Source organism: Calliphora vicina, chromosome 2 (genome assembly GCF_958450345.1).
Source record: "Calliphora vicina chromosome 2, idCalVici1.1, whole genome shotgun sequence".
NCBI lineage: Eukaryota > Metazoa > Arthropoda > Insecta > Diptera > Calliphoridae > Calliphora > Calliphora vicina.
The window spans coordinates 115,536,793-115,559,356 of NC_088781.1; the positions used below are offsets into that span (position 1 = coordinate 115,536,793).

The window sequence follows — 22,564 nt, forward strand, 5'->3', positions numbered from 1 at the left end:
CTCTACACTGTAGTCTATACCTTTAATGACTACTATCAAGTCTTTGCTACTTTTAAGCTCATATGTACTTATACAAATTTGTCTTCTTATCATTTAAAGGCGGTATTTATTTTTTTTTTTAGAATTTTAAATTTGGTTGGCGGAGTTGAAAAACTCTCAAATTGCCAGGTTATCCCACGTTGATTTTAGTTCCCAGTCGACCTATATCTTCATATAGGAAGCTGGAACTTTAAATCATTTATTAAAAAGTTAGGTTATGAAAACCAAAAACGATTGCATGAAGGCGGTATTTAGTGCAATACTTTTTAATACAATATTGTTACACAAAAAGTATTAAAGAATGTATCATGAAAAATTATCATAATAATTTGACATAATTTATTGATATTGATTTTTGTTTTTAATTTAATTTTTCATCCTATTTTTGATAATTAAAATCATCCTCACTCAAAGGAGCAAACGGTTACTTCTCAAGGGCTTATCAGTGTTTTTGTTTTTGCCATTTCTCGGAAGGTAAACTTTTCTAGGGTCTTTGAGTTAAAATCCACAAAAGGGGAATAAATCGGTTAATTTGGCAATAGTAATGATTTTATGCGATTTTACCACATTTTCATATTTATCAAAATGGGAAACATTTACCATAATATGGCAACATTTTTAAGGGTTGAACAGAGTTGCCGTTTTAGACTGTTCATATAACCACTATATTACGATATATAATCCGCAAAATGGTCTTTAAATAAAAAAAATAACGCTTTTTTACAATAATTTATAATAATTAATTTACATATTTTTGTAGTTTTCTATGTATAAATTGTATTTGCATTTATTTAAATGATTTACATCTGGTTGAGTTTGTCAAAGAAAATGATAAGATGAAAAATTAGACTCTGGCAACACAGGGGTTGAATGACAAAAACACAAGCTCGTAGAAAATTTGTCTTCTTCATTATATCTCGTATTTTTTTTTAAAGTGCAAGAGACCGATTTTGCTGCTCTTTATTTGAAGATAAATTTGGTGAAAATTACAATTTATTTTTAAATAAAAATCAGTGCAAATCAACATCTAAAGGTAACTTAATAAATATATTACAATATTTACAGAACATTTTTGATATTTGAACAAAAAACCAATGGTTTTCATTTTTGCCAAGGCTGATTTGATTGCATTGTCAGCTACAGTAAAATCGCATTATTGATTTTTTCTCTGGGCTTTAAATTTTTGTGTATCCATGTTTTTTTTTTACTTTTCATATCCGTCTGCAGATCAATACACATAGTATAGTAGATAAGAAGACTTAACTAGTTAAAAATAATTGGACAATGGAACCTGTACCAAATCCTGATATGATACCGCAGCAGGCCGGTTATGCACCACGACGACAATATGACCAAATGCCCCCGAATGTCGGTGCGGTACCGGCAAATATGTCGAATGGACAAGGACAAATGGGAGCGGCGCCAGCGGCTCCTACTAAGATTTTGCAAAGGCCGGCTAAACTTAAAAAGGAAAAAGTGGAAGATTTAATTGCCAGCACCAGCAAAATGGCAATTGAGGAATCATTGAAGTTGGTAAGACACTAACATTTTGTGCATATTTTTTCCAACATTTTTAATAGAGAAAATCGCCGATAGCTGAGTAGAGCCGGCTTCAATGTTTGTAAGCCACCACTGCTTAGATAGATTTAAAGAATCCAATTTTTGGCAAAGCCTTAAATGTGCATCATAAAATAGAAAGCTTTTGGGCATTTTGAGGAGGAATCATTTAAGTATACTAGGATAAATGAACATTTTACAGTTCGACTGAATATTTGGTTTCGGATTATTCGGACAAATTTTATCTGAAAACGTGGCTAAATGTGGCTTTAAATATTACAATAAATGAAAACTTTTTAAAGAAAAAAAAAATACATTATGATACCTATATTAATGGTGAAACAAGTTTAAAATAAAATCTTAAAACTTACAATCACTAATGATTACTGAGGCTGCTAATTTTCAACAACACATAATTTTGCACTATGTATTACCAAATTATACTTTAAGAAATGATAACTATTTTTGTTAAAAAAATTGTTGGTGGGAAACAATGATGACAATGATGCGAAACAAGCTTCGAAACCTTTCAGTGAAGGATTGATTGAATCAAATGTAATCGTTAACCCTATTGAAAATCTTTGAAGTTATGAGTGTTCTGGTTCTGTTGTTATTTAAAATCGAGAAAATGGGCACACAAATGTCTGAGATATATACTACGTTTATACGCAAGGCTTATTCGCAAATAAAAATATTGTAATTAGAAAAATTTGCCGTATAAACAGTGAATTATTTTTTTATTTGCAAATAGCTAACTCACGAAAACAATTCCTGTTTAACGACACTATTTGCAAATATTTTTTTCAACGTTTTTAGTTTTTCTTTCGTTTTTTTAAATATTTCATTGCGCTTTTGCATTAATTGAATTGTAAGAAAAACAAGAATTTTTAATTCTTTCATTTAAAAAAATAAGAATTTTCCGTAACCAAAGTGACATATAAACAGAGAGTTAGTTAATTGCAAATAATTATAAATAATTATAAACGTAGTAATAAGCAAATAACGACGAATACCTCGACCTATTTTTCACAAAATGGTTTTCAATATTTATCATAGGTTAATGTTGATTTTAAGATTCGGCACAGCGATATATTCGCTCATAGCTCCATTTTCTCAGTTTCTGGTTATTTTTTTATCGTGACGATATACTGACACTTTTCATACAAAAATTATATTAATTGGAAGTCGATCGTTACGAAAAACCGTAACCAGAAATTGAGATACTAGACGAACCCATATTTTTGGACTAATCCGAATCCGAATATACGGTCGAACTCTAGAAACGAATATATAATTTTTATATTTCATCGAAATAACAATTATAAAATTTCGATGTGAAATTCTGAAACCATTTCAGGGAATGGCTACTGGCTATTTCAAACATAAATATTGGTCTCAATACCAAACATGAACGAGTACTAGTTATATTCATGCGTTTTAGAACTAGTACAACTAATACAGTTTTTGCTGGGTTGTTTCAATAAGTAATAAATTATATGCGGGATTTTGTCAAATTTTTAACTTTTATTTTGAAACATTTACACAATATAAATTTATTCAAAGTATAGGCCATTGTTAGCTATGACCTATTCCCATCTGTCTAGCAACATGTGGATTCCGAGCCAAAAGAATCAAGCCAATATCTGATACTCTGTTCCAAAGAGCAGCGTATCCCAGAGAGAGCGTTCTACTTCGATCGAATCAAATAGTAATCGGACGGGGCAAGGTCTGTACTATAAATCGGATAAGGCCAAGCTTTACAACCACTTCATTTTAAATATTTTATAACAGGTATTGCAACATGTGGCCGAGCGTTGTCTTGATGGAATCTTATGGTTTCATGTATGGCCAATGCTTCATACGCATTTTAGTCATAAACCCAATATAAAAAATTAATTCTCAAATAATGAATTCAATACTGAAGTACTTACTAATGAATTAATTCGTAATGAATGCTTAATGAAATGGTTAAGAGATCAAATCTGGAAATGATGATTTTGAAAATTTAATTAAGAATTCATTCATTGTGTGTGTTTAATATTTCATACGTTTAAATGTATTAAATTAAGTAATTAACATTACAAATAATTATTAAACTTCAGGATTTAATAAATACAAATCTATGAAATTCATATTGTCTTATAAATATTTACTAGTTTTAAATGTTACATTCGTTTTTATAAATTTAATATAAATTCGCTTTTAAATATTTAAATTTTTTATCAAACACATGTTAATTTAAAATATCTATTAGTCATGCAATGAATATCTAAATGAATTAAAACAAGTAATTACCAGAGTTTTATTATTATGTCATTTAAAATTGTTATATTAATTTTCAGACTGATGCAAATGGCGTTGCAATGAAAACTCCGGTATCTTTGCTTCAAGAGCTGCTTAGTCGTCGTGGCATAACACCCAGTTATGAGTTGGTGCAAATAGAGGGTGCCATACATGAGCCCACATTCCGTTATCGGGTGTCATTCAACGATAAAGATGTACCATTTACAGCAATGGGCGCTGGTCGCTCCAAGAAAGAGGCTAAACATTCAGCAGCTAGAGCATTAATTGATAAATTGACTGGCGTACAGTTGCCAGAGCCGCAGTCCGCACCGACTGCCTCAAATCCAGCAGCTGGCCTTGATGCCAATGCTAATACAGCTGGCAGTGGTGGAGAGTAAGTTTAACAATAATCTATATATTTTAAAAAAAGTAAATAGCTTTATATTTTTCTTTACAGTGCTGCCGATAAAATTGTTGGCAATCCCATTGGCTGGCTTCAAGAGATGTGCATGTCTCGCCGTTGGCCACCACCAAACTATGAAACTGAAACCGAAGTTGGCTTGCCACATGAGCGCCTCTTTACCATAGCCTGTACCATACTAAACTTCCGTGAAGTTGGCAAAGGTAAAAGCAAGAAAATTGCCAAACGTACGGCTGCTCATAAAATGTGGACTCGTTTGCAGGAGACACCCATTGATAATAATCAATTGGTTGAGACAATGGGCACCGATTTGGGTGGTGATGTAAGTATTTTTGTTAATATAGATTTTATTAAATTTAATTTAAATTAAATTTGTTTAAATTATGTATATGATTTTGTAAAGTAAGGGTGGTTATTTATGGCTTTTGTGTTTTTTTTTAACTAAGGGTGGTTATTATATGTTTACATACATTTTGAATTTGCATATCTACTCAGTTAAGTAGTAGTGGTGTTAATTTTTTTTTATATACTTTCCGTTTATAATTTATACCAATTGATATGGTTTCAAATCACCTTTATAGTTGGTATTACAATATCAAGTATTTTTCTTTTTCTAATTTCCTATTACGTTTATACGTATACAAATACATCATAGAGATGTTGTTATAATTTTTGTTTTGTTTTCTTACAGAAATCCAATTATTACGGTGATTTGAAAGATATCACGGTACCAACACTTACCAGTCAACATAGCAATAAAGTTTCACAATTCCATAAGACTCTTAAGAATTCTACAGGCAAAAAACTAATTAAATTGCAGGTGAGATTTATGAAAATACATAGTATTTAAAGAAATTTGAAAAAAATATATATTTAATTTCACCAAAAATTTAAGTGAAATTTTAAAATGAGCTATAAAGAAATATCTAAGCCGCAAAATGCGCATTCCCAGAACTCTCAAATGATATATCATGCAATTATATTAAAAATGACATATAGTCTAATTACACATTGTCTATGTACTCAACTTATTATCCGAGACAATACAATGGAAACTTGTATTTTTAAAACCATATTCCGTAATTTCAGTATTCTAAGACATAACTGATAAACTAGAATTTAATAGATTTTCTATTAAAATATAGTAAATTTCACAGTTTTTTTGGCTCTCAGTTATCTGAAATATGAGTGATCACAGATCAGGCTCCAAAAAATCGATTTTTTGTCAGAAATATGAGTGATCACAGATCGAGCTCCTTTTCTTGATTTTATTACCGAATTTAGATATTTTGAGTTTTTATATAAAAAAAAATCGATTTTTGTTCAGAAATATGAGTGATCACAGATCGAGCTCCTTTTCTTGATTAAACGCTTATTGGCCAAGTTATTAGCGAATTTAGATATTTTGAGTTTTTATATAAAAAATCGATTTTTGTCAGAGATATGAGTGATCACAGATCGAGTTCCTTTTCTGGATTAAACGCTTATTGGCCAAGTTATTAGCGAATTTAGATATTTTGAGTTTTTATATAAAAAATCGATTTTTGTCAGAGATATGAGTGATCACAGATCGAGCTACTTTTCTTGATTAAACGTTTATTGGCCAAGTTATTAGCGAATTTAGATATTTTGAGTTTTTTATAAAAAATCGATTTTTGTCAGAGATATGAGTGATGACAGATCGAACTCTTTTTCTTGATTAAACGCTTATTGGCCAAGTTATATGCGAATTTAGATATTTTAAGTTTTTATATAAAAAAATCGATTTTTGTTCAGAAATATGAGTGATCACAGATCGAGTTCCTTTTTTTGATTAAACGCTTATTGGCCAAGTTTTTAGCGAATTTAGATATTTTGAGTTTTTATATAAAAAATCGATTTTTGTCAGAGATATGAGTGATCACAGATCGAACTCCTTTTCTTGATTAAACTCTTATTGGCCAAGTTATATGCGAATTTAGATAATTTGAGTTTTTATATAAAAAAAATCGATTTTTGGTCAGAAATATGAGTGATCACAGATCGAGCTCCTTTTCTTGATTAAACGCTTATTGGCCAAGTTTTTAGCGAATTTAGATATTTTGAGTCGATTTTTGTTCAGAGATATGAGTGATCACAGATCGAGTTCCTTTTCTTGATTAAACGCTTATTGGCCAAGTTTTTAGATATTTTGAGTTTTTATATAAAAAAAATGATTTTTGTTCAGAAATATGAGTGATCACGAGTGATTAGCGAATTTAGATATTTTGAGTTTTTATATAAAAAATCGATTTTTTGTCAGAAATATGAGTGATCACAGATCGAGCTCTTTTTCTTGATTAAACGCTTATTGGCCAAGTTATTGGTGAATTTAGATATTGTGAGGTTTTATATAAAAAATCGATTTTTGTTCAGAAATATAAGTGATCACCAAGTTATTAACAAAAACAAAAATCGAGGTAGAATTTTTTTTTTAAGTAAAATAATTATGAATTTATACAGGATGAAAGCTATTAAAACTAATATTAAATTTTGGTTGACTCTAATTTACTACAATAGCAAAATCGAACTTAAATAATTTTTTTTTTTTATTTCCAGAAAACTTGCCTAAAAGATCCCAAAATTGATTATGTCAAACTGTTGGGTGAAATTGCTCACGAAAATCAATTCGAAGTAACTTACGTTGACATTGAGGAGAAGACCTTCACTGATAAATTTCAATGTTTGGTACAACTATCCACTCTACCGGTGGGTGTATGTCATGGTTCTGGTACTACACCAGCTGATGCCCAAAAAATGGCAGCACAAAATGCTTTGGAATATTTGAAAATTATGACCAAAAAATGAATAAAAAAAACTAAATGTGTAAAATCACTTTAAGTTTTTACACTGTATTGCAGCTGTTTTAAGAAAATTACAACATTTCTCAAACAAAAAAAAAAAAGAAATTCAAAGCACGATAAAAGAAATATGGGTTTGTTTCTATTTAATTATTTGTATATGAATATTTTCCTTCTTTACTCGTTAATTTTTATGGTTTAATCCAATAATTTTGAATGAAAAAATTGTACGTTTCAAAAAAATAAAATAATAAAAATATTTTATTATAATATTGAATAATTTTTTAATGGACTATCAATATTTTTTATAAGTGAATATTTAGATTTTTGTTAAAAATTAAAACCCTCTAAAACCTTTTTTTAATGAAGTAATTAATTTTGTTATGAATTTTTATATAAATGAGGATTATTTTTTATTTTATTTTTTGAAACCCATAAACAAGCAGCTGTTATGCATAAAAAAATCTAAAGAAAAACATTTAATATTGTTTAACTAAATACATAAATAACTAATATATAAAATATGCATTTTGCAATTATCAATTATAATTATAAAAGCATAACAAAAACTATTAAAAAAACACATATAAACAATTTCATGAAATATTACAACACAAAAAAAGCTTATATATTTAATTAAAACAAAATAAAACAAAAAAATCGTTAAAAACAAATTTAAATGTTAAACTTAAGAGAAAAAACAAACACTTAAAAATCAACTAATCTTTTTTGACAAACAAACAAACAAAAAGTGAAAGATGGAAAATTTATATTTTAAGTTATAGTTATTTATGTAACTAGTTCAATCGTAAAGAAAAACATTAGAGTTGGTAAAACTATAGAGATTATATCAATCAACAACAGGAAATAACATAATCCTTCCTCTCCAACCAACAGATGAAAAACAATACAAACGTTTTTTGTTAATAACAAACATGCAAACAAACAAAAATGTTTAAATCTTATAGTTGCTGCAAACTATATGCAATTTAAACGCCTACAAGCTATACTTTGCATGGACCTAATGATGAATTTTCCACACTTAAAATTTAAAGATAAAGAAAAATATTGCATTAAGAATGTTTAAAAAAATCTTAAGATCGAACATATAAAACATTTTATTTTTTTTTTAATTTTTCTCACATTGTGTTTAATTTTGAGTTTATTTTCAGTTTAATTCTACTAAAATTTAAATGAATGAAACAAGTAATCTGGAAAATTATTACATTATTTTAGTGCAAAGTGTAGAGGTTGTAATTTCAATTAAACAAAAAAATACATATTTAGAATTCTAAGCTTTGCCAGAGAAATTGGTTTTAAATAAAAATATATTGCTCTCATTAATTTGATATATTAAAATACATTAAACCAGCAAAATATTATTGTTTGAAAATATTTCTGTGCACAATTTTGAAAAATTTAACAACTTGCTATATTCTTGTGTAAACAATTATGCTAAAAATCAAATTATACATATTGTACTATTAAAATATTTGAGAAAATAATTTAAGCTATAAAAGAAATATTGAAGAAAGACACCTCGTACATTTGTTCTTAGTTTTTTTTCTTTTCTGACTTTTGAGAAATTATTTACAACTTTTTATGTTATTGAATTTTACCTTTATAGAGTATATAAGCAAGTATATTTAAATACAACAATCTTTCAATATACAATGTAAAACAAAAATATTAATTAAATAAAAAAAAAATAAATAATAATTGATGTTCAAAAAAACATTTTAATTCAGAGTAGAAAAATTCCTGTACTACTCAGTTAAGGTTTGGTTTTTCTGAAGAAGAAAAAAAATGGGACTAATTCCACTTTCGATCGGAATAAAATTCGAAGATATTTCATGATTACCAAATTCATTAGCGATTCTATCACCATGTCCTTCTGGGATGTCATCGGAGGATTCAATCTACAGTTGGAGTTTCCCATGAGGGAGTTTTGAACGACATTAGCATGTAGAACACATGGATACGGTATGAATGTCTTACTAAGAGTTCTCGCATGGTCCATTTCGAAATAAAGCAACACATTTTTGGACTTACCTAACAGAACTTCCTGATTAAAAAATTGTTTAGTTTTAGTTGTTACCATAACAAATTCAAGTCTTTCCCACTACAATTGGGTCTACGCTCCGCAGCGACCAAAGTTTGTTAATCCAGCGACAGTTGCATCAACCGAAAGTTTTTTCCTTAGGAAGGTTACTCTCTATTGCGACACAAAGTATACAGAGGTGTCAAATTTGACAGTTCAAAAACACTAAAATCAGCTTTTTTTTAAATTGTTTCGATAGAAAGAGAAAACAAAATTGCGGTTTAATACAGACAGTGCGTTAATACAAACAACTATATAAATAAGCACAAAACCAAACCAGTTGAAATTTTTCGAGCGAAAGAGACAAATATATTTTTTTGCCTTGTCTCCTCTGTATACTTTGTGATTACGATGCGAAAGGTAAATGCGATAACAATACAATTTGGTACTCTGTATCAGCTAAGCAAACGCGTTCGCAAAATAAGTTGAAAAAAAACCAACACTGGCACTACAAAATAAACAATAGCGAAATGAAATGTCAAAACTTGTAAATAAAAACCTTCTAAACGCATGCGAAAACGCAATAAAAGGTACCAACGAATTGTTCAATTAGAAATTTCGCATCGCAATAGATATGAATGAAAACTTAAATGTTTGTCTGGTATCAAAATAATTGTCGTACATTTTTTTAATATTCCTTTGTCAATTGGGTTTTACCCAATAACCAGTATTCATGCAAAATTTGGTACAATACTAAAACTTCTAAAATGGATGGCTGTTTCAATAATTTTGATTTATGCCAAAATATTTACTAAATCAACCCACTGTAATTGTGGAGAATATAATCCTTTATTTTTTCCAATGTGGCAACTCTAAAAACATTTCATACATTCTTTATACAACGCTGTGCCGGTTTCTTCTTCATCATTTAATTGTTAGAAAAGGTGTAAAAAACTAAAAAAAATACAAAACTTAAATAAAAATTTATAAAACGCAAAACGAATTTAGTTCAATATTAATAAAAACAATTTGACAAAATGATTCCTTTAATATATGGTACAATTTATAAAACACCCGATGACTATAATCCGCCAGAAGAAACTAACCTGGCCGACAATACCAACTATCCAAACTTAAATTCACGCGACTACGCTAAGCGTCCTCTAAATCACAATGTGCGAATGCATGAGGCCTGGGAATGCATTAGTATAAGCACAAAGGATGTGGAAGAAAAGGGCAATGTGGCTATTGCCACCAACAAATTAAGTGGACGTAATTGGTTAGGTACATTGTGGGCCTTTGAAAAGAGTGATATTAAGAATGATAAAAACTCAATAGATATGTCCACAGCTTGCTATAAGTTGGAGTGTCCAGCCGTAATAAACTGTATCGAATTTGTGGAACCAAATATTGTAAGTTATAATTTTTGTTTAACGAATTTGATTTTATACATATATATTTATTTTAGTTGCTGTTAGCATTGAACTCGGGGAAACTTCAAGTTTGGTCAACCCAATCTGAAGTGCGTAGTCCGAAAAATCCTTACTGTCCCTTTTTGATTGGTGAAAAATGTGAACATATGAAACCCATTACCTGTTTATCGGGCTTTAAAACAAACGACTATAAGGCGGTAACTGGCAGTAAAGATGGTGCTTTAAAGGTTAGTAGTGTTTTTTTACAAGACACGTGTTGAATAAGGAGGAAGCCCATCTGAAAAATCGAAACCAATAAATATATTTTCTTTAGATCTGGGATATGGGTAAAGCTGACTTATTTTCCCAACAAAGTTATCGCTATGCTCATACGGATTCAATAACAGGCTTGACTTCATCTCCCACAAATGATGCTATATTTACAACCTGTTCTTTGGACAAATCATGCCTGCTATGGGATGATCGTGAAACCAGACCGGCAATTGGTAAAATTAAATTATTTTTAAATATGTTTAACAATTTATATTAATTATTCTACTTTTTTGCATTAATTAAAAAAAGCGCTATTCTGCGAACATAATGTGCGTTTTAAAACCGTAAGTTGGGCTTTAGATCCTGTGGAAAATTGTGTTTATTTAGGCGATGAATCCGGTAATGTGCTGACGGTTGATACGCGTAAACCTAAAGAGTTATTAAATAAAACACAATACTTTGATCGCCCTATAAGAAAAATTTCACCAAACGGGTAAGATATCTTGTAAATGTTTTTTCTATTATAAAATTTTATATAATTTATTTTTTTATGATTACAGAGATAATTTAGCGGTGACGGCCGATTCAAATTGCATTAAAGTTTCCAAGGCATCTACACATGAAATATTCTATGAAAATGATTACAGCCAGAATTTCATACGAGACTGTGCTTGGCTAACGCCTGCCGAGTTACTAACGGTTGGGTTTGAGGGAAAATTGCGGGGTCATGAAATAAATTAATTAAGTCTATATCATATTATAAAATGCAATACAACATACTTATTAAAAACACTCTAGTAATAAATAATGGATATTACAGAGCCTAGAACCATAGCATTTGTGATAATAAAATAAAGCAAATAGGCTGGAGAGTAATTTATATTAAGAAGGGTCTTCAGGAAGTCGAGTATTTGCAAAATTTATCAGAAGGTATTTCTTCTTGTTTTATAATTTCTTCATTACATAGTTAAACATTTAACTTGATTTATAATACTTTTAATATGAATTAAATACATATAAATAATAAGTACAATTAGTAATCCGTCAATTTGATGAAAAGGGTATTTGATCATTTACAAGAAATATTCAATACCGTGAATTTTTTTAATTTTTTAAATACATTTTTATATATATTTTTTTTAAATAAATATAAATTAAAGTACTATGTATTTTTTTTATTTTCACCATACATACTTTTCATTTATTACCAACAACAGTTTTCACAATTTCTTATACCCTTCATCATAAGAGGTTAGAGATGAGCGTGATTTATAAATCACTGTTCTTTTAAACAGTGACCGTGATCACGTTTTTTCTATGTTAAAAAAATAACAATGTTAAGAAGAGTACATTTGTCCAATTCACAATCGGTGTGGTAGCATTGTATGTTATATGTCATAAATATTTTTCGAAATAAAACAGTAATAAAATAAATAACGACATACATACAACGCTACGATAATTTTTATACCTTACAACACCATAGTGGGGAGCGTTTGTGCTGATGTTTGTCTAACACACCCACTTTAAAGTATACCGATTTCTGATTTGATTACGGGTTGCAATTTTTAAGAGGACGAAGCCTATTGAAACTGTCTGAAATCGGTCCATTATTTCACCTAACCCCATACAAATTTCCTCCCGAAATTAGACTTTATCGGTCAATGTTTAATTTATATAGGCATCTACACAAATTTCGCACCAAATAAGTTTTATATATATGGAAGTCATGCTACGTAATTTTACGATGATCGGGACATAACTAGTCATAGCTCCCATATAAGCCCCGTTTCCGAAAATCAATTTATCGATCATAAATCTCTTAAAAATATTGGTATCCACATTCAACAGAAATGAGTTTCATATAGACATAAATCACACGACCTAATTTTATGGCGATCGGTGCATAATTAGTAATAGCTCTCATATAAGTCCAAATTCCGAAAATCATTCAGTAAAATAAATTATTGAAATTTGAGGAGAAAAAGTATTTTGCTCATTTACTTAATTTTACTTTCATACTTTTTAAATCTGCTCTTATGTTAACCAAAAACTAATATTTGGTGTTAATAATAACATAGAAAATAACAGAATTAAGCAAAGACAAAAAAGTGTAAAAAGAACAGATATGATACTTAACATTTAATTTTATACACTGTGTAGGAGAGACACACTCATATAACTATGAATGTGAAAGAAGGACATTTAACAGCACAGAGTTCAAAACTGTGAATGAACGACATTAAAAATATCTGTTACTTGCTATACATTAGTGAATGGTATGAAAAGCTAATAATCGATTTTCGACTTTTCGATCAACCATTTTCATTTCGATTTTTACAGTCGATTAATCGAACCCAATAATCGATTTTTTTAATAATCGACCTGCATTTTTGGGAACTATAGCAAATGATCCATATACGCTATAATTACGGATTAAAATCATATTTTGGAAGAGTATTATAACTCCATTATGTTGAGGTGCTCATTTGATAAACCGTAACGGCAAACATTTGACAACAATTTTATGGAAAAAATTTCGTAACATTTTTTATAAAAATTTCTTTAGGTTGAAAAAATTTCGCATTAAAAAATTAGGTCCTCCGTGAATATTTTCCGTTGTCAGCTGAAGATTAATATATTGCAAATTTTAATGAAAGCAAAAAACTTAGAAAATACTAAAAATTCCGGAATTTTATTTCTATTTCGATTAATCGTTATCAAAAATCGATTTCAGCATAAAAATCGGAGTATATAATCGATCACGAAATAACCGTTTTTAGACCCTCAAAATCGATTTTCGACCATAATCGTAATCGATTTACCATTCACTACTATACATAATTAGTTGTTACCAGTGAATGTTGAAACATTTGAAAGAGCGACATTTAAAGTACTTCTTACTCTGTCCAGATGTTACCAGTGATTTTTCAAAAACGATACCGGTGAATGTTGGAAAATATTAAAGAACAACATTTAACATGGAAAATATGAAAAAACGACATTAAAAGTACCTGTTACTTACTCCAGTTGTTCCAGTGATTTTTTAAAAGCGTTAACATTGAATGTTGAAAAATATGAAAGAACGACTTAAATGTACCTGTTACTTGCTATATTCAATAACAGTTGTTAACAGTGATTTTTCAATCAAGGTGATTAAATTCCAGGTATGGAAATATCGCTCATCTCAGCGGGAACGATTGAATAGCATCAACCCATAAGTCTTCAATACTTTACAAAAATTAGAAAGTAAATTTATTTTGGAAAAATTTTTATTTTTCGACGCAGTCCAACCAGCACTTTATAAAAGTAATAAAAAAGTACACCAGTATTATTACAATAGCAAAGCTTTAATTTTATTTTATATATCTTATAAGTAAATAATGAAATGAAATTATTTATAACAAAGCAATAAATATAATTTAACAATTAACAAAAGGTTTGATCATTGTGTATTATTAATTTTTTTGTATGGCCAAAGTTTATAGATGCAACGAAATGATAAAAATAATATATCATTTTAATATACATATGTATACTTTTTAACTAAAGTATATTTATAAAGGGTTTTGAAAAATACTTTTAGCATATTTTAATTAATATCTATTAATTAGCTGTAGTCAATATATATTAAAAGTAAAAAATAAAGTTATTGAAAATAAATCAGACGATCACATTTGTTTTTAAAAAAAAAATCAACTATTAATTCAAATACTATAATGTCCGAAAACCCCTATTTACTATAAAATAGAAAAGCAAAACATTTTAAACAAAAAAAAAAAGAAATCTAAAAATAAATACGAGTATATATGAATATCTAAGAATGAACTTTGAAAAATGCTTATAAATAAATACCAAAATATTTATGCACATAAAAAAATCTTTTAGCTGACCACTGTTAAAATACACTGCACAATATTATCGGGTATATTTAAAGGTTCATCACATAATTCGCCCGTATTTTTATCCACCATATAAATTTCATTTAAAACTTTATCGGGATCATCAGGATCTAAAGTGGAAACTAAAACCAATGAACCTTCAGCTAATTCAGTGAGAATTGATTGTATATCTTCCTCATTTAATTCACGTTCGGATATCACAGACGAACAAGTATCATTGGTTATAATCTCTGGTTCATGGATAGTTGTTGATTCTAATGAATCGTTTTCATTGTCAAACGGACACGATTGTGGTGGTGAAGTTGGTGAAGCCGGTAAAGTTGCTGGTGACTGAGATCGTGAGGTAGGGGAAGGTAAAGCTATTGTTGGTGATGGCGGCGATGACGATGTAATGTAACTAGTATCATTTTTGATTTTACTATACACATTTACAGAGCCGTCATCCAAATTAACAAAAGAGCTGTGTTCATATTTATTTATGTCCGTTTCGGCTTCACAATAATCCTCCTGATAATTTGTTGCATAGTACACAGGGGATGTGTTAGGTGCTGTATTGGCATGTTCGTTGTATTGGCACACTTGAGAAGTTGCAGTAAAGACATTTGCATTTGATGTTTCGTAGGATGTATTACCACCATATGGTATGTCTACAGCATCCGAATCTAATAATTCATCCATTTCCGTTTGCAATTGTTTGGTATCCTGATATTCTGGTGGTGCAGCGGTTGTTTGATTTGACTCTTGTTTATTCTCAATTTTAATTATTTCTTCTTTGATAATAATAATTTCCTCTTTTTGCACTTTATTGGGGGTTCGCCTTCGCCGTCGTTTTACTTTATCCACTTTTATTGTTTCATTTGTTGGTGTGTCCCCATTATTATTGTTGTTTTCAACCGTTTCTTCTTCTTTTGCTTTCTTAACCGCGTTTTTCGATTTTGTATACGTTCTTTTTTGTTTGGGTTTTTGTGCTGCTACATTGTGATTAACATCCTCCGGGTTGTCTATTTCCATGGGAATTTGATCACTTAATGTGTTCTGCTCATTCTGAGGCATTTCTTGATCTTTAGCCTTGGTATTCGTTTTTCGTACTCTTTTTGGTTTTTGGTCATTTTCATTTTGATAAACATCTTCGTTTAATAATATTCGATTTGCTATACTTGATGTTTGTATTTTTCTCTAAAAAAAATAAATTAAAATAAAAATTTTGTAAAAAACAAGAATCTTCTAAAATAATTATTCGATCACAAATGTTTTGATATCATTTAAGGTATTTATAGACGGCAATACTGAGTATTAATATTTGTCAAAAATTCAAGTATCATAATACAATTTCATCGACTAAACAAAAATTGTATTAGATTTTCAAAAAATACAAATGATTTTTTTGATTTACGGTCGGTATTTACAAAATTTTTTAAAACAATTCAAAAACTTTTTATTTTCATATGTATCGGTCATATAATAATATATCTATAGAAGCGTTACTGAGAGGGAAAAAACCTAAGTCTGTTGTCAAAAACCTAAGTAGTGAGAATGTATTAGTACATAGTTTTGAGGTTGCATTGGTACTTTTTGGTACTTTTTTTGTTCCCAATGATAAGAATAAAATATTCATATGTATGTATATGGTAATTTATAGAAAATTATTTTTATGTAAAAAGTACCAAAATTAAATAAAATAAGGGTTCGAAATTCGAATTTCAAACAAATTTTAGAAACTAGCAGCAGTTTAGGGTCGTATATTTATTAAAAGTCCGCTTTTGACAGTACATAAGTAATTAAATTACAAACCTTTTTCGTTTCCTTTTTTTCTTTATTAGCAATTTTAGCACGTTTAACCTGTTCTTCTCGCAATTTTTCTTCTTCATCAATTTGTTGCTTCAATGATTCCAGATCAAATTGTTTTGGATACAACAAAGCCTTATTAATTAGATGACAATTTTTTCGCTCTTCTTTTTTGAATTTCAATTTTAAATCACGCCGCGTACGATTGGGAAATAAGGAGACCATTAGTGAAAAATCGGTGCCAACATTTTGTAGACAACGATAGAATTTAATTGTTTCTGAAGGCACCCATTCACGTGTACGCTTTTGACGTGAATAGAAGCCATTCATGCCAGTGTTTTCATCGAGATATATTAGTGAGGAATTTGCTAACACTTTGCGTGCTTCCTGTTCGGCAGTGGTTTCAATTACTAAAGACTTGTCGTCAAGTATAAGTTCTCCTTTGGCATTGAGTTTTAATTGCGGCACTGGTACGGCTTCTCCCTCTGCTGAAGTTTCGGTGTCTTTTTCCACCTTTTCTGCAAAGGGTTTAACATCACTGGATGAGGTTTCTGTTTGTTCTAATTTTACACTGGGATTTGGTTTTTGTTCCATTGGATTGGTGGCTGGATTGTAATAAATCAAATCGGACATTTTTATAGCTGACTTTTCTGGCACACCATTATGAAAGCGTGCCTCAAACTCTTTACGAGAATTCTGTTTATTTTCCTCAGCTTTGCGTGACTTGTGAGAAGAAGTGTTGGTGTCCGAAAATACCGAGCAGCCAGATTCTGTTCTTATACGTCCCAGACTACTGTTTGTTATACCAGTAGGTAAATATTTATGAGGTGTGTAATGATGATGCGAAGAAGAAGACGAGTGGCTATTGCCCGTAAAAGAGGCAGAATGATGTCTTTCTCGTCTTGTTTGAGTAGGTTGTACAAAATCGTTGTTAACATTGCTACTGCTGAGATGATTATCTTCACTACCAGATGTATGAGGTGAAGGCGAGGAACCTACAAAACTATTACGTCTCTGACCAAAATGTGGTGTGGGTCGTATTCGTTGTCTAGTCAAGTTTTTCGAGGGTGACATAGGGCAACCATTTGATGGTGACTTATCTAAATCCATTTGCAAAGCATTTTCTTCTATATCAGAATAGAAAACATCATCTACTCCACTGTTGGAAGTATGACTTATTGCTCGTTGAAATCCTACCTTAGGTGGACATTTAAATGCTTCTGAATCATTTAATGTATCTGTTGCTTCTTCGTTGGCAATCTGTAAATGCTGCTTTTCTGTAATATTAGTAACTTCTTCTTGGTCCTTTGCAATATTATTAACATTTTCAGTAATATCATTTTCGATATTATGTTTGCCGTTAGCCTCATTCGCTTGCTCTGGTGTATCACCTTGTCCTTTACCGTTATTTTCATTTTGCTCTGTAGCATTGTTTAGGTTATTTACATTTGCTGTCGTGTCAACCGATGTGTCCACTCTAACCTCTAATGAATTTTCAACATTTTTGGGAACTTGCTCTGCTTTTGCGAGCTCACTTTGTTCAGTTGTCTGAACATTTACTTGTTTTTCGACTTCCTGCACACCATTTACAACACTTTCACCAGCTTTAACAGTTTTTACATCATTTGCGGGTTTTGCTTTACGCTTAGAATTTAATTGTATATTTGCCACTGGCTTTATACGCGGTCTCCTCATTGCCATTTTAATAGTTTTTATTTCTTATTTATACATCAATTTCATTAATTATTTTATAATTTAAAAAATGTTCACGCAATTCGAGGAGATATTAACCAAAATAAAAACAAGACAGACAACCACGTGCAGTGCTGCCAGTATTTTGTTCAGTCCTCATCCCCAGTTAACGTTTTTGTATGCCCAAAACTCCTCAATGAAATGTTGCTAGATCCAATTATGATGTGGACTTAATATCAGAGCAATGATCAATTATGGGTCGATCCTCATAAAATATTATATTATTAATATTATTTATACAAATTTTAAAATTTGATTTTTTTAATATATGTACTTCTAAATTATAGTCACAAATTTTTTGTGACTGATCTCTCTTAATTTAGTAGTTTAAAATGGTTATATTTTATATCATTATTGTATAATATGTTACAGTTTATTAACATTGTGAAACGATAATTATATTTTGAATAAATGTTTAAAACTTCATTACAATAAAATTTTAAATCTAAAATAAATTAAAAGCTGAAAAACATATATATTTTTTCCCAACAAAAATTGTATCCCCGTTTACCAAATCCCCCAAACTGGCAACACTGACCACGAGACAGTATTGCATTGTTGCTTTTGTTGGTAGTGTAAAAATGCATTTTAGTATGATACGCATTTTTACAGCTCTGGTAGAGCTGATCTATATATATATATCAGTGATGCCGGATGGTTTTGTGAAATAAATTGTTTTAATTAATTATAAAAAAAATTATGTGAAACAGGTATTGTAAAAACTCAACATTTGGGAGGAACACCTCGTAAAACTGCACCAAGAGAAGACCCTTTAAAAGCAGGTTATCAATAATCTAATCTTGGAAATTAGTTAGTACAGCTCGTATACATTTTACAAACAACATTTAAACTGATCGAGACAGAAATGAAATATTGTTTTCTTTTCGGATGAATCCAAATATAGTTTAAGAGGCAGTGACAAGGGAACATTTGTAAGAAATCCGAAGCGAAAGAGATCGCAAAATATAGACTCAAAATTATACCTCAAATGAAGTTTTCTAAGGTACATACATATATGGAAATGGCAAAATATTTCAAAGTAGACGATTGAATCTATAATTGTTTCAATATATCATTGCTGTAAAGCAGTAACAGAAATCAGTTTTCAAAATATTTAGATTCCTAGATTTTCGCGACCGCTCTAATATGCAATGTATAAAGCATTGCAATCAAGTATAAAATTAAATTCCGTTATGTTCACAACAATTATTGCATTCTGATGTAGGGTATAATATTTTGCTTATTTTGCAGTTTTTGTAACGGTCTTTTTAGAACAGCAACTTCCTCAATGTGGCAGCTTTTGTAAGAATTTTTAGTTTGTTTATTTTTTTACATCTTTTGACAACTGCAGTGCACATGTACTGGCACATTTTTTTGGGTCATAAAAACTTCTTGTTAATATTTTTTTTAACTTTTCAATAGTAAATTTATTAACTAAAATTCAAAAAATAATACAAACAGTAAACTAAAACTTACAATTTGTAAATTAAAGAAGAACTAAATCCTAAAAAATCGTTAAAGCCGGATCTAACAAAACAAGTACTAAGGCCTGTAATGTTATGCAAGCGAATGAAAGAAACAAAAGTTTATAAATTTGTGAAAATGAATTAAAAGGATTTAAAAAGATAATAGTGACGAAAAGAATAGCAACAAAATGGTATTTAAACGTATGCTTATGAATATAAAACACTCCTCGAATGCTACTTTGAAATCTTGGTGCTATCAGTGTGAATCAATATTGGCCCAGAGGTCTCGACGTCTACAACAACTATTTACATTTTATCATCGAGTTTATGGTTCACATGGTTTAAAGCTGCTGATACGATCCTATCACCGACAACTGCCACAATTCAAGGGAACAAATTTGGTTTTAAGTGCCGTGGGAGTGGTGGGCTGTTTAACTGGTAATGGCGGAGGCTCGGGTTTTGATTGGAACACAGAACGTTTGAGTTTAGCTAATTTTGATACATGTCATCACGATGTGGAATTTATTAATACTATACACAACAATAAACTATGCCAACGATGTAAAGAGTACAATATGAAATATTGCTATTGTTTGGTAGGAAATAAAGAAAGCCCAACCGGTGGTGACGGTAAAAAATCGATTAAGAATAATAAATCATATCCGTTGTATTTGGAACGAAATGGAGTTGACGGAGCAGCTGGTAAGGGTAGTGCAATGATAGAAAGTGAAAGCGAAAGAAATTGGGAGCCATACTTTAGTAAAGATCATTTTCACATATGGAAGCGAGAAGAACGCACTGCCATGTATTCCTATAAGGTATATGCAAGTTTTAATGATATATCAGCGGCCGATTTATTGCATGTACAAGTTGATTTGGATTATCGCAAACAATGGGATGACACAGCTGTAGCTTTGCACTTAATTGAAGAGGATCCCATGCCGGGGACCAACTCCCATCTAATCTATTGGGAAATGCAGTGGCCAAAGTTTTTCAACAACCGAGATTATGTCTACTGCAGACGCTTTATATGCGACGACAAACGCAAAGTTATGATGGTGGCCAATCGGGGTACTAAACATCCGCATTATCCACAGGTGAATGGCAAAGTACGTGTTACGGATTATTGGAGTTTTATGGTTATTAAACCCTTCCGTAGTTTTCAAGAGCCTGGTGTTCATTATATACTGACCTATTACGACGATCCCGGATTGCCAATACCCCAGAGCATTAAATCCTGGGTAGCTCAAAAACAAATGCCTGATATTTTACAAAAAATGTACTTTGCCACTAAGAATTATTCCTATAAAAAGGCACTGGCCATGAAGGATGTCTTCAGTAGTTTTAGTATGTTAAATAACGAATATGCAGCAAATAAATCAAGAGATGGATGGCTGCATAGGTTGTGGCGTCAGAGCAGTGATGAAAACATAGAAAAAGGCGAATAAGAGAGAGTGAGAGGGAGTTTTTGACAAGTTGCTATATTATAGAGAGTCTTTCAATGATAATTATTTAAAATTAGGTACAACTAGAAGTTTGATGTGATTTTTAAAAAGATAATAGTTCATTTTGTTATAGGTGCCTTTTTAATGTTCTTCGATTTAAAATGAGAGGAGCTAAGATTGGACTAGGAAATTGTAATTTTTTAGCGAAATGCCACAGAAAACCGGTTAAAATCTAAATATTAAAAGAATAAGCCAAAAACTGGAAAATAAAACAAGCCAAAGGAAATAGAAAATTAAACTGAGAAAAGAAATAACATACTATAATAAATATATATAAAAATATGTAGGTATGTATATTGGAAATATGTACATAAATTGAGGACATACCTTTTCTTATTTTTCTCCTATATAGAGTCCATCCAAAAACATAGTTACCACGGCAATTGAATCTTCGCTACGTATCGGGTGCTAATCAGGAAAACTATATCAACATCGCGAAAGCAATATTAACCGTACGTTGTTTTTCTCCCGAGAGGAGCTTTCAACAACATCATACTTGATAATAGCAGTAACGTATTTTCATAAGTTTATGAAACCTCTTCAGAATCAGTTCCATTTTATTAAACTTATGGACTTTCTACTTTTTGGCAAAAACTCTTATACTCAATTATATCTATTACATACTTCATACAATATCAATCAATTAATTTCACTTAAACAAAAACACCATCACATAAACCTCAAACTCAACAAAATACTAAAATATCGAAAATCGTTAATTTTTGTTTCTTATAATTGCAATAGAAAAATCTCTTTAAAACAATTGTTAAGCTAATATTTTTCTTGGTTCTCCATTTTAAAATTATGTAAAAAAATTGGTTAATTACTAAATCAAAATATTTTTCATTATCAAAAAAGTGATAAATTTTTCTTATTTTTTTTCTTAAAAAATAACAGTTTTTTTTCGTGCAATATTTCTGCATTTTTATTATTATTTTTTCTTCAAATGTGTATGTATAATGCATTTTTTACTATTGTATACAAAATTTTATTAAGTTTCATTAAATTCCAAAATGAATAAAAAAATATATAAAGCAAAATATCATGAACAAAATTTTGTTTTTGATCTCAAATAAAACAAACAACTTGAATTTATTCTATTGTACTATAATTATGGAGAATATAAGAAAAATCATATTAGATATGTTCATATTTCACAATTTGAATAATGTAACAAAGAAAATTTCATGTAATAAAGAATGAAAGCAAAAAAAATGTTTTATTATTAATGTTCAATATCTTTGTTGAATAGATTTTTGTTTAAAAAGATGTTTTCAGATATGTTTTTTCTGACTTTTCGGCAATTAAT

The 22,564-nt window shown here is 29.9% G+C and overlaps 4 protein-coding genes across 7 annotated transcripts; 3 read left to right on the plus strand and 1 right to left on the minus strand.

Moving 5' to 3' along the window:
• The first annotated feature begins 921 nt into the window (after window positions 1-921).
• Window positions 922-8,854, plus strand: loqs (loquacious). Of its 2 annotated transcripts, XM_065500762.1 has the most exons (6): window positions 922-1,072; window positions 1,267-1,572; window positions 3,939-4,273; window positions 4,337-4,622; window positions 4,992-5,120; window positions 6,878-8,854. In XM_065500762.1, the coding sequence occupies exons 2-6, from the start codon at window positions 1,324-1,326 to the stop codon at window positions 7,124-7,126; spliced, it is 1,248 nt and encodes a 415-aa protein (XP_065356834.1). In that variant the 5' UTR covers window positions 922-1,072; window positions 1,267-1,323; the 3' UTR covers window positions 7,127-8,854. The 2 variants fall into 2 exon arrangements, with proteins under 2 accessions (XP_065356834.1, XP_065356835.1); XM_065500763.1 differs by lacking the exon at window positions 4,992-5,120.
• A 1,308-nt stretch (window positions 8,855-10,162) lies between these two features.
• Window positions 10,163-12,010, plus strand: vls (valois). Its single transcript, XM_065499823.1, has 5 exons — window positions 10,163-10,572; window positions 10,629-10,820; window positions 10,907-11,078; window positions 11,155-11,338; window positions 11,406-12,010. Exons 1-5 carry the CDS (start codon window positions 10,198-10,200, stop codon window positions 11,584-11,586), a joined length of 1,104 nt encoding a protein of 367 aa, XP_065355895.1. The 5' UTR covers window positions 10,163-10,197; the 3' UTR covers window positions 11,587-12,010.
• Window positions 12,011-14,628: 2,618 nt separating this feature from the next.
• Bdp1 (transcription factor TFIIIB component B'' homolog Bdp1) lies at window positions 14,629-18,306 on the minus strand. Its single transcript, XM_065501872.1, has 2 exons — window positions 16,539-18,306; window positions 14,629-15,923 (listed from the first exon to the last, which is right to left on the minus strand). The coding sequence occupies exons 1-2, from the start codon at window positions 18,231-18,233 to the stop codon at window positions 14,730-14,732; spliced, it is 2,889 nt and encodes a 962-aa protein (XP_065357944.1). The 5' UTR covers window positions 18,234-18,306; the 3' UTR covers window positions 14,629-14,729.
• A 1,335-nt stretch (window positions 18,307-19,641) lies between these two features.
• On the plus strand, window positions 19,642-22,470 carry LOC135952070 (stAR-related lipid transfer protein 7, mitochondrial). Of its 3 annotated transcripts, XM_065501858.1 has the most exons (3): window positions 19,642-21,272; window positions 21,329-21,542; window positions 21,608-22,470. In XM_065501858.1, the coding sequence occupies exon 1, from the start codon at window positions 19,939-19,941 to the stop codon at window positions 21,196-21,198; it is 1,260 nt and encodes a 419-aa protein (XP_065357930.1). In that variant the 5' UTR covers window positions 19,642-19,938; the 3' UTR covers window positions 21,199-21,272; window positions 21,329-21,542; window positions 21,608-22,470. The 3 variants fall into 3 exon arrangements, with proteins under 3 accessions (XP_065357930.1, XP_065357929.1, XP_065357931.1); XM_065501857.1 differs by having other exon boundaries at window positions 19,642-21,542; XM_065501859.1 differs by having other exon boundaries at window positions 19,642-21,538.
• The last annotated feature ends 94 nt before the right edge of the window (window positions 22,471-22,564 follow it).

What these genes read in the sequence shown, in the direction of transcription:
- loqs (XM_065500762.1), top strand. Translation starts at nt 1,324, where the DNA reads ATGGAACCTGTACCAAATCCTGATATGATACCGCAGCAGGCCGGTTAT. An exon ending in TTGAGGAATCATTGAAGTTG is followed by an intron (nt 1,573 to 3,938) that starts GTAAGACACTAA and finishes ATTAATTTTCAG; the next exon opens with ACTGATGCAAATGGCGTTGC. An exon ending in AAAAACTAATTAAATTGCAG is followed by an intron (nt 5,121 to 6,877) that starts GTGAGATTTATG and finishes TTTTATTTCCAG; the next exon opens with AAAACTTGCCTAAAAGATCC.
- LOC135952070 (XM_065501857.1), top strand. Translation starts at nt 19,939, where the DNA reads ATGGTATTTAAACGTATGCTTATGAATATAAAACACTCCTCGAATGCT.
- Bdp1 (XM_065501872.1), bottom strand. Translation starts at nt 18,233, where the DNA reads ATGGCAATGAGGAGACCGCGTATAAAGCCAGTGGCAAATATACAATTA. An exon ending in AAAAAAAGGAAACGAAAAAG is followed by an intron (nt 15,924 to 16,538) that starts GTTTGTAATTTA and finishes TATTTTTTTTAG; the next exon opens with AGAAAAATACAAACATCAAG.
- vls (XM_065499823.1), top strand. Translation starts at nt 10,198, where the DNA reads ATGATTCCTTTAATATATGGTACAATTTATAAAACACCCGATGACTAT. An exon ending in GTAAAGATGGTGCTTTAAAG is followed by an intron (nt 10,821 to 10,906) that starts GTTAGTAGTGTT and finishes TATTTTCTTTAG; the next exon opens with ATCTGGGATATGGGTAAAGC. An exon ending in AGAAAAATTTCACCAAACGG is followed by an intron (nt 11,339 to 11,405) that starts GTAAGATATCTT and finishes TTATGATTACAG; the next exon opens with AGATAATTTAGCGGTGACGG.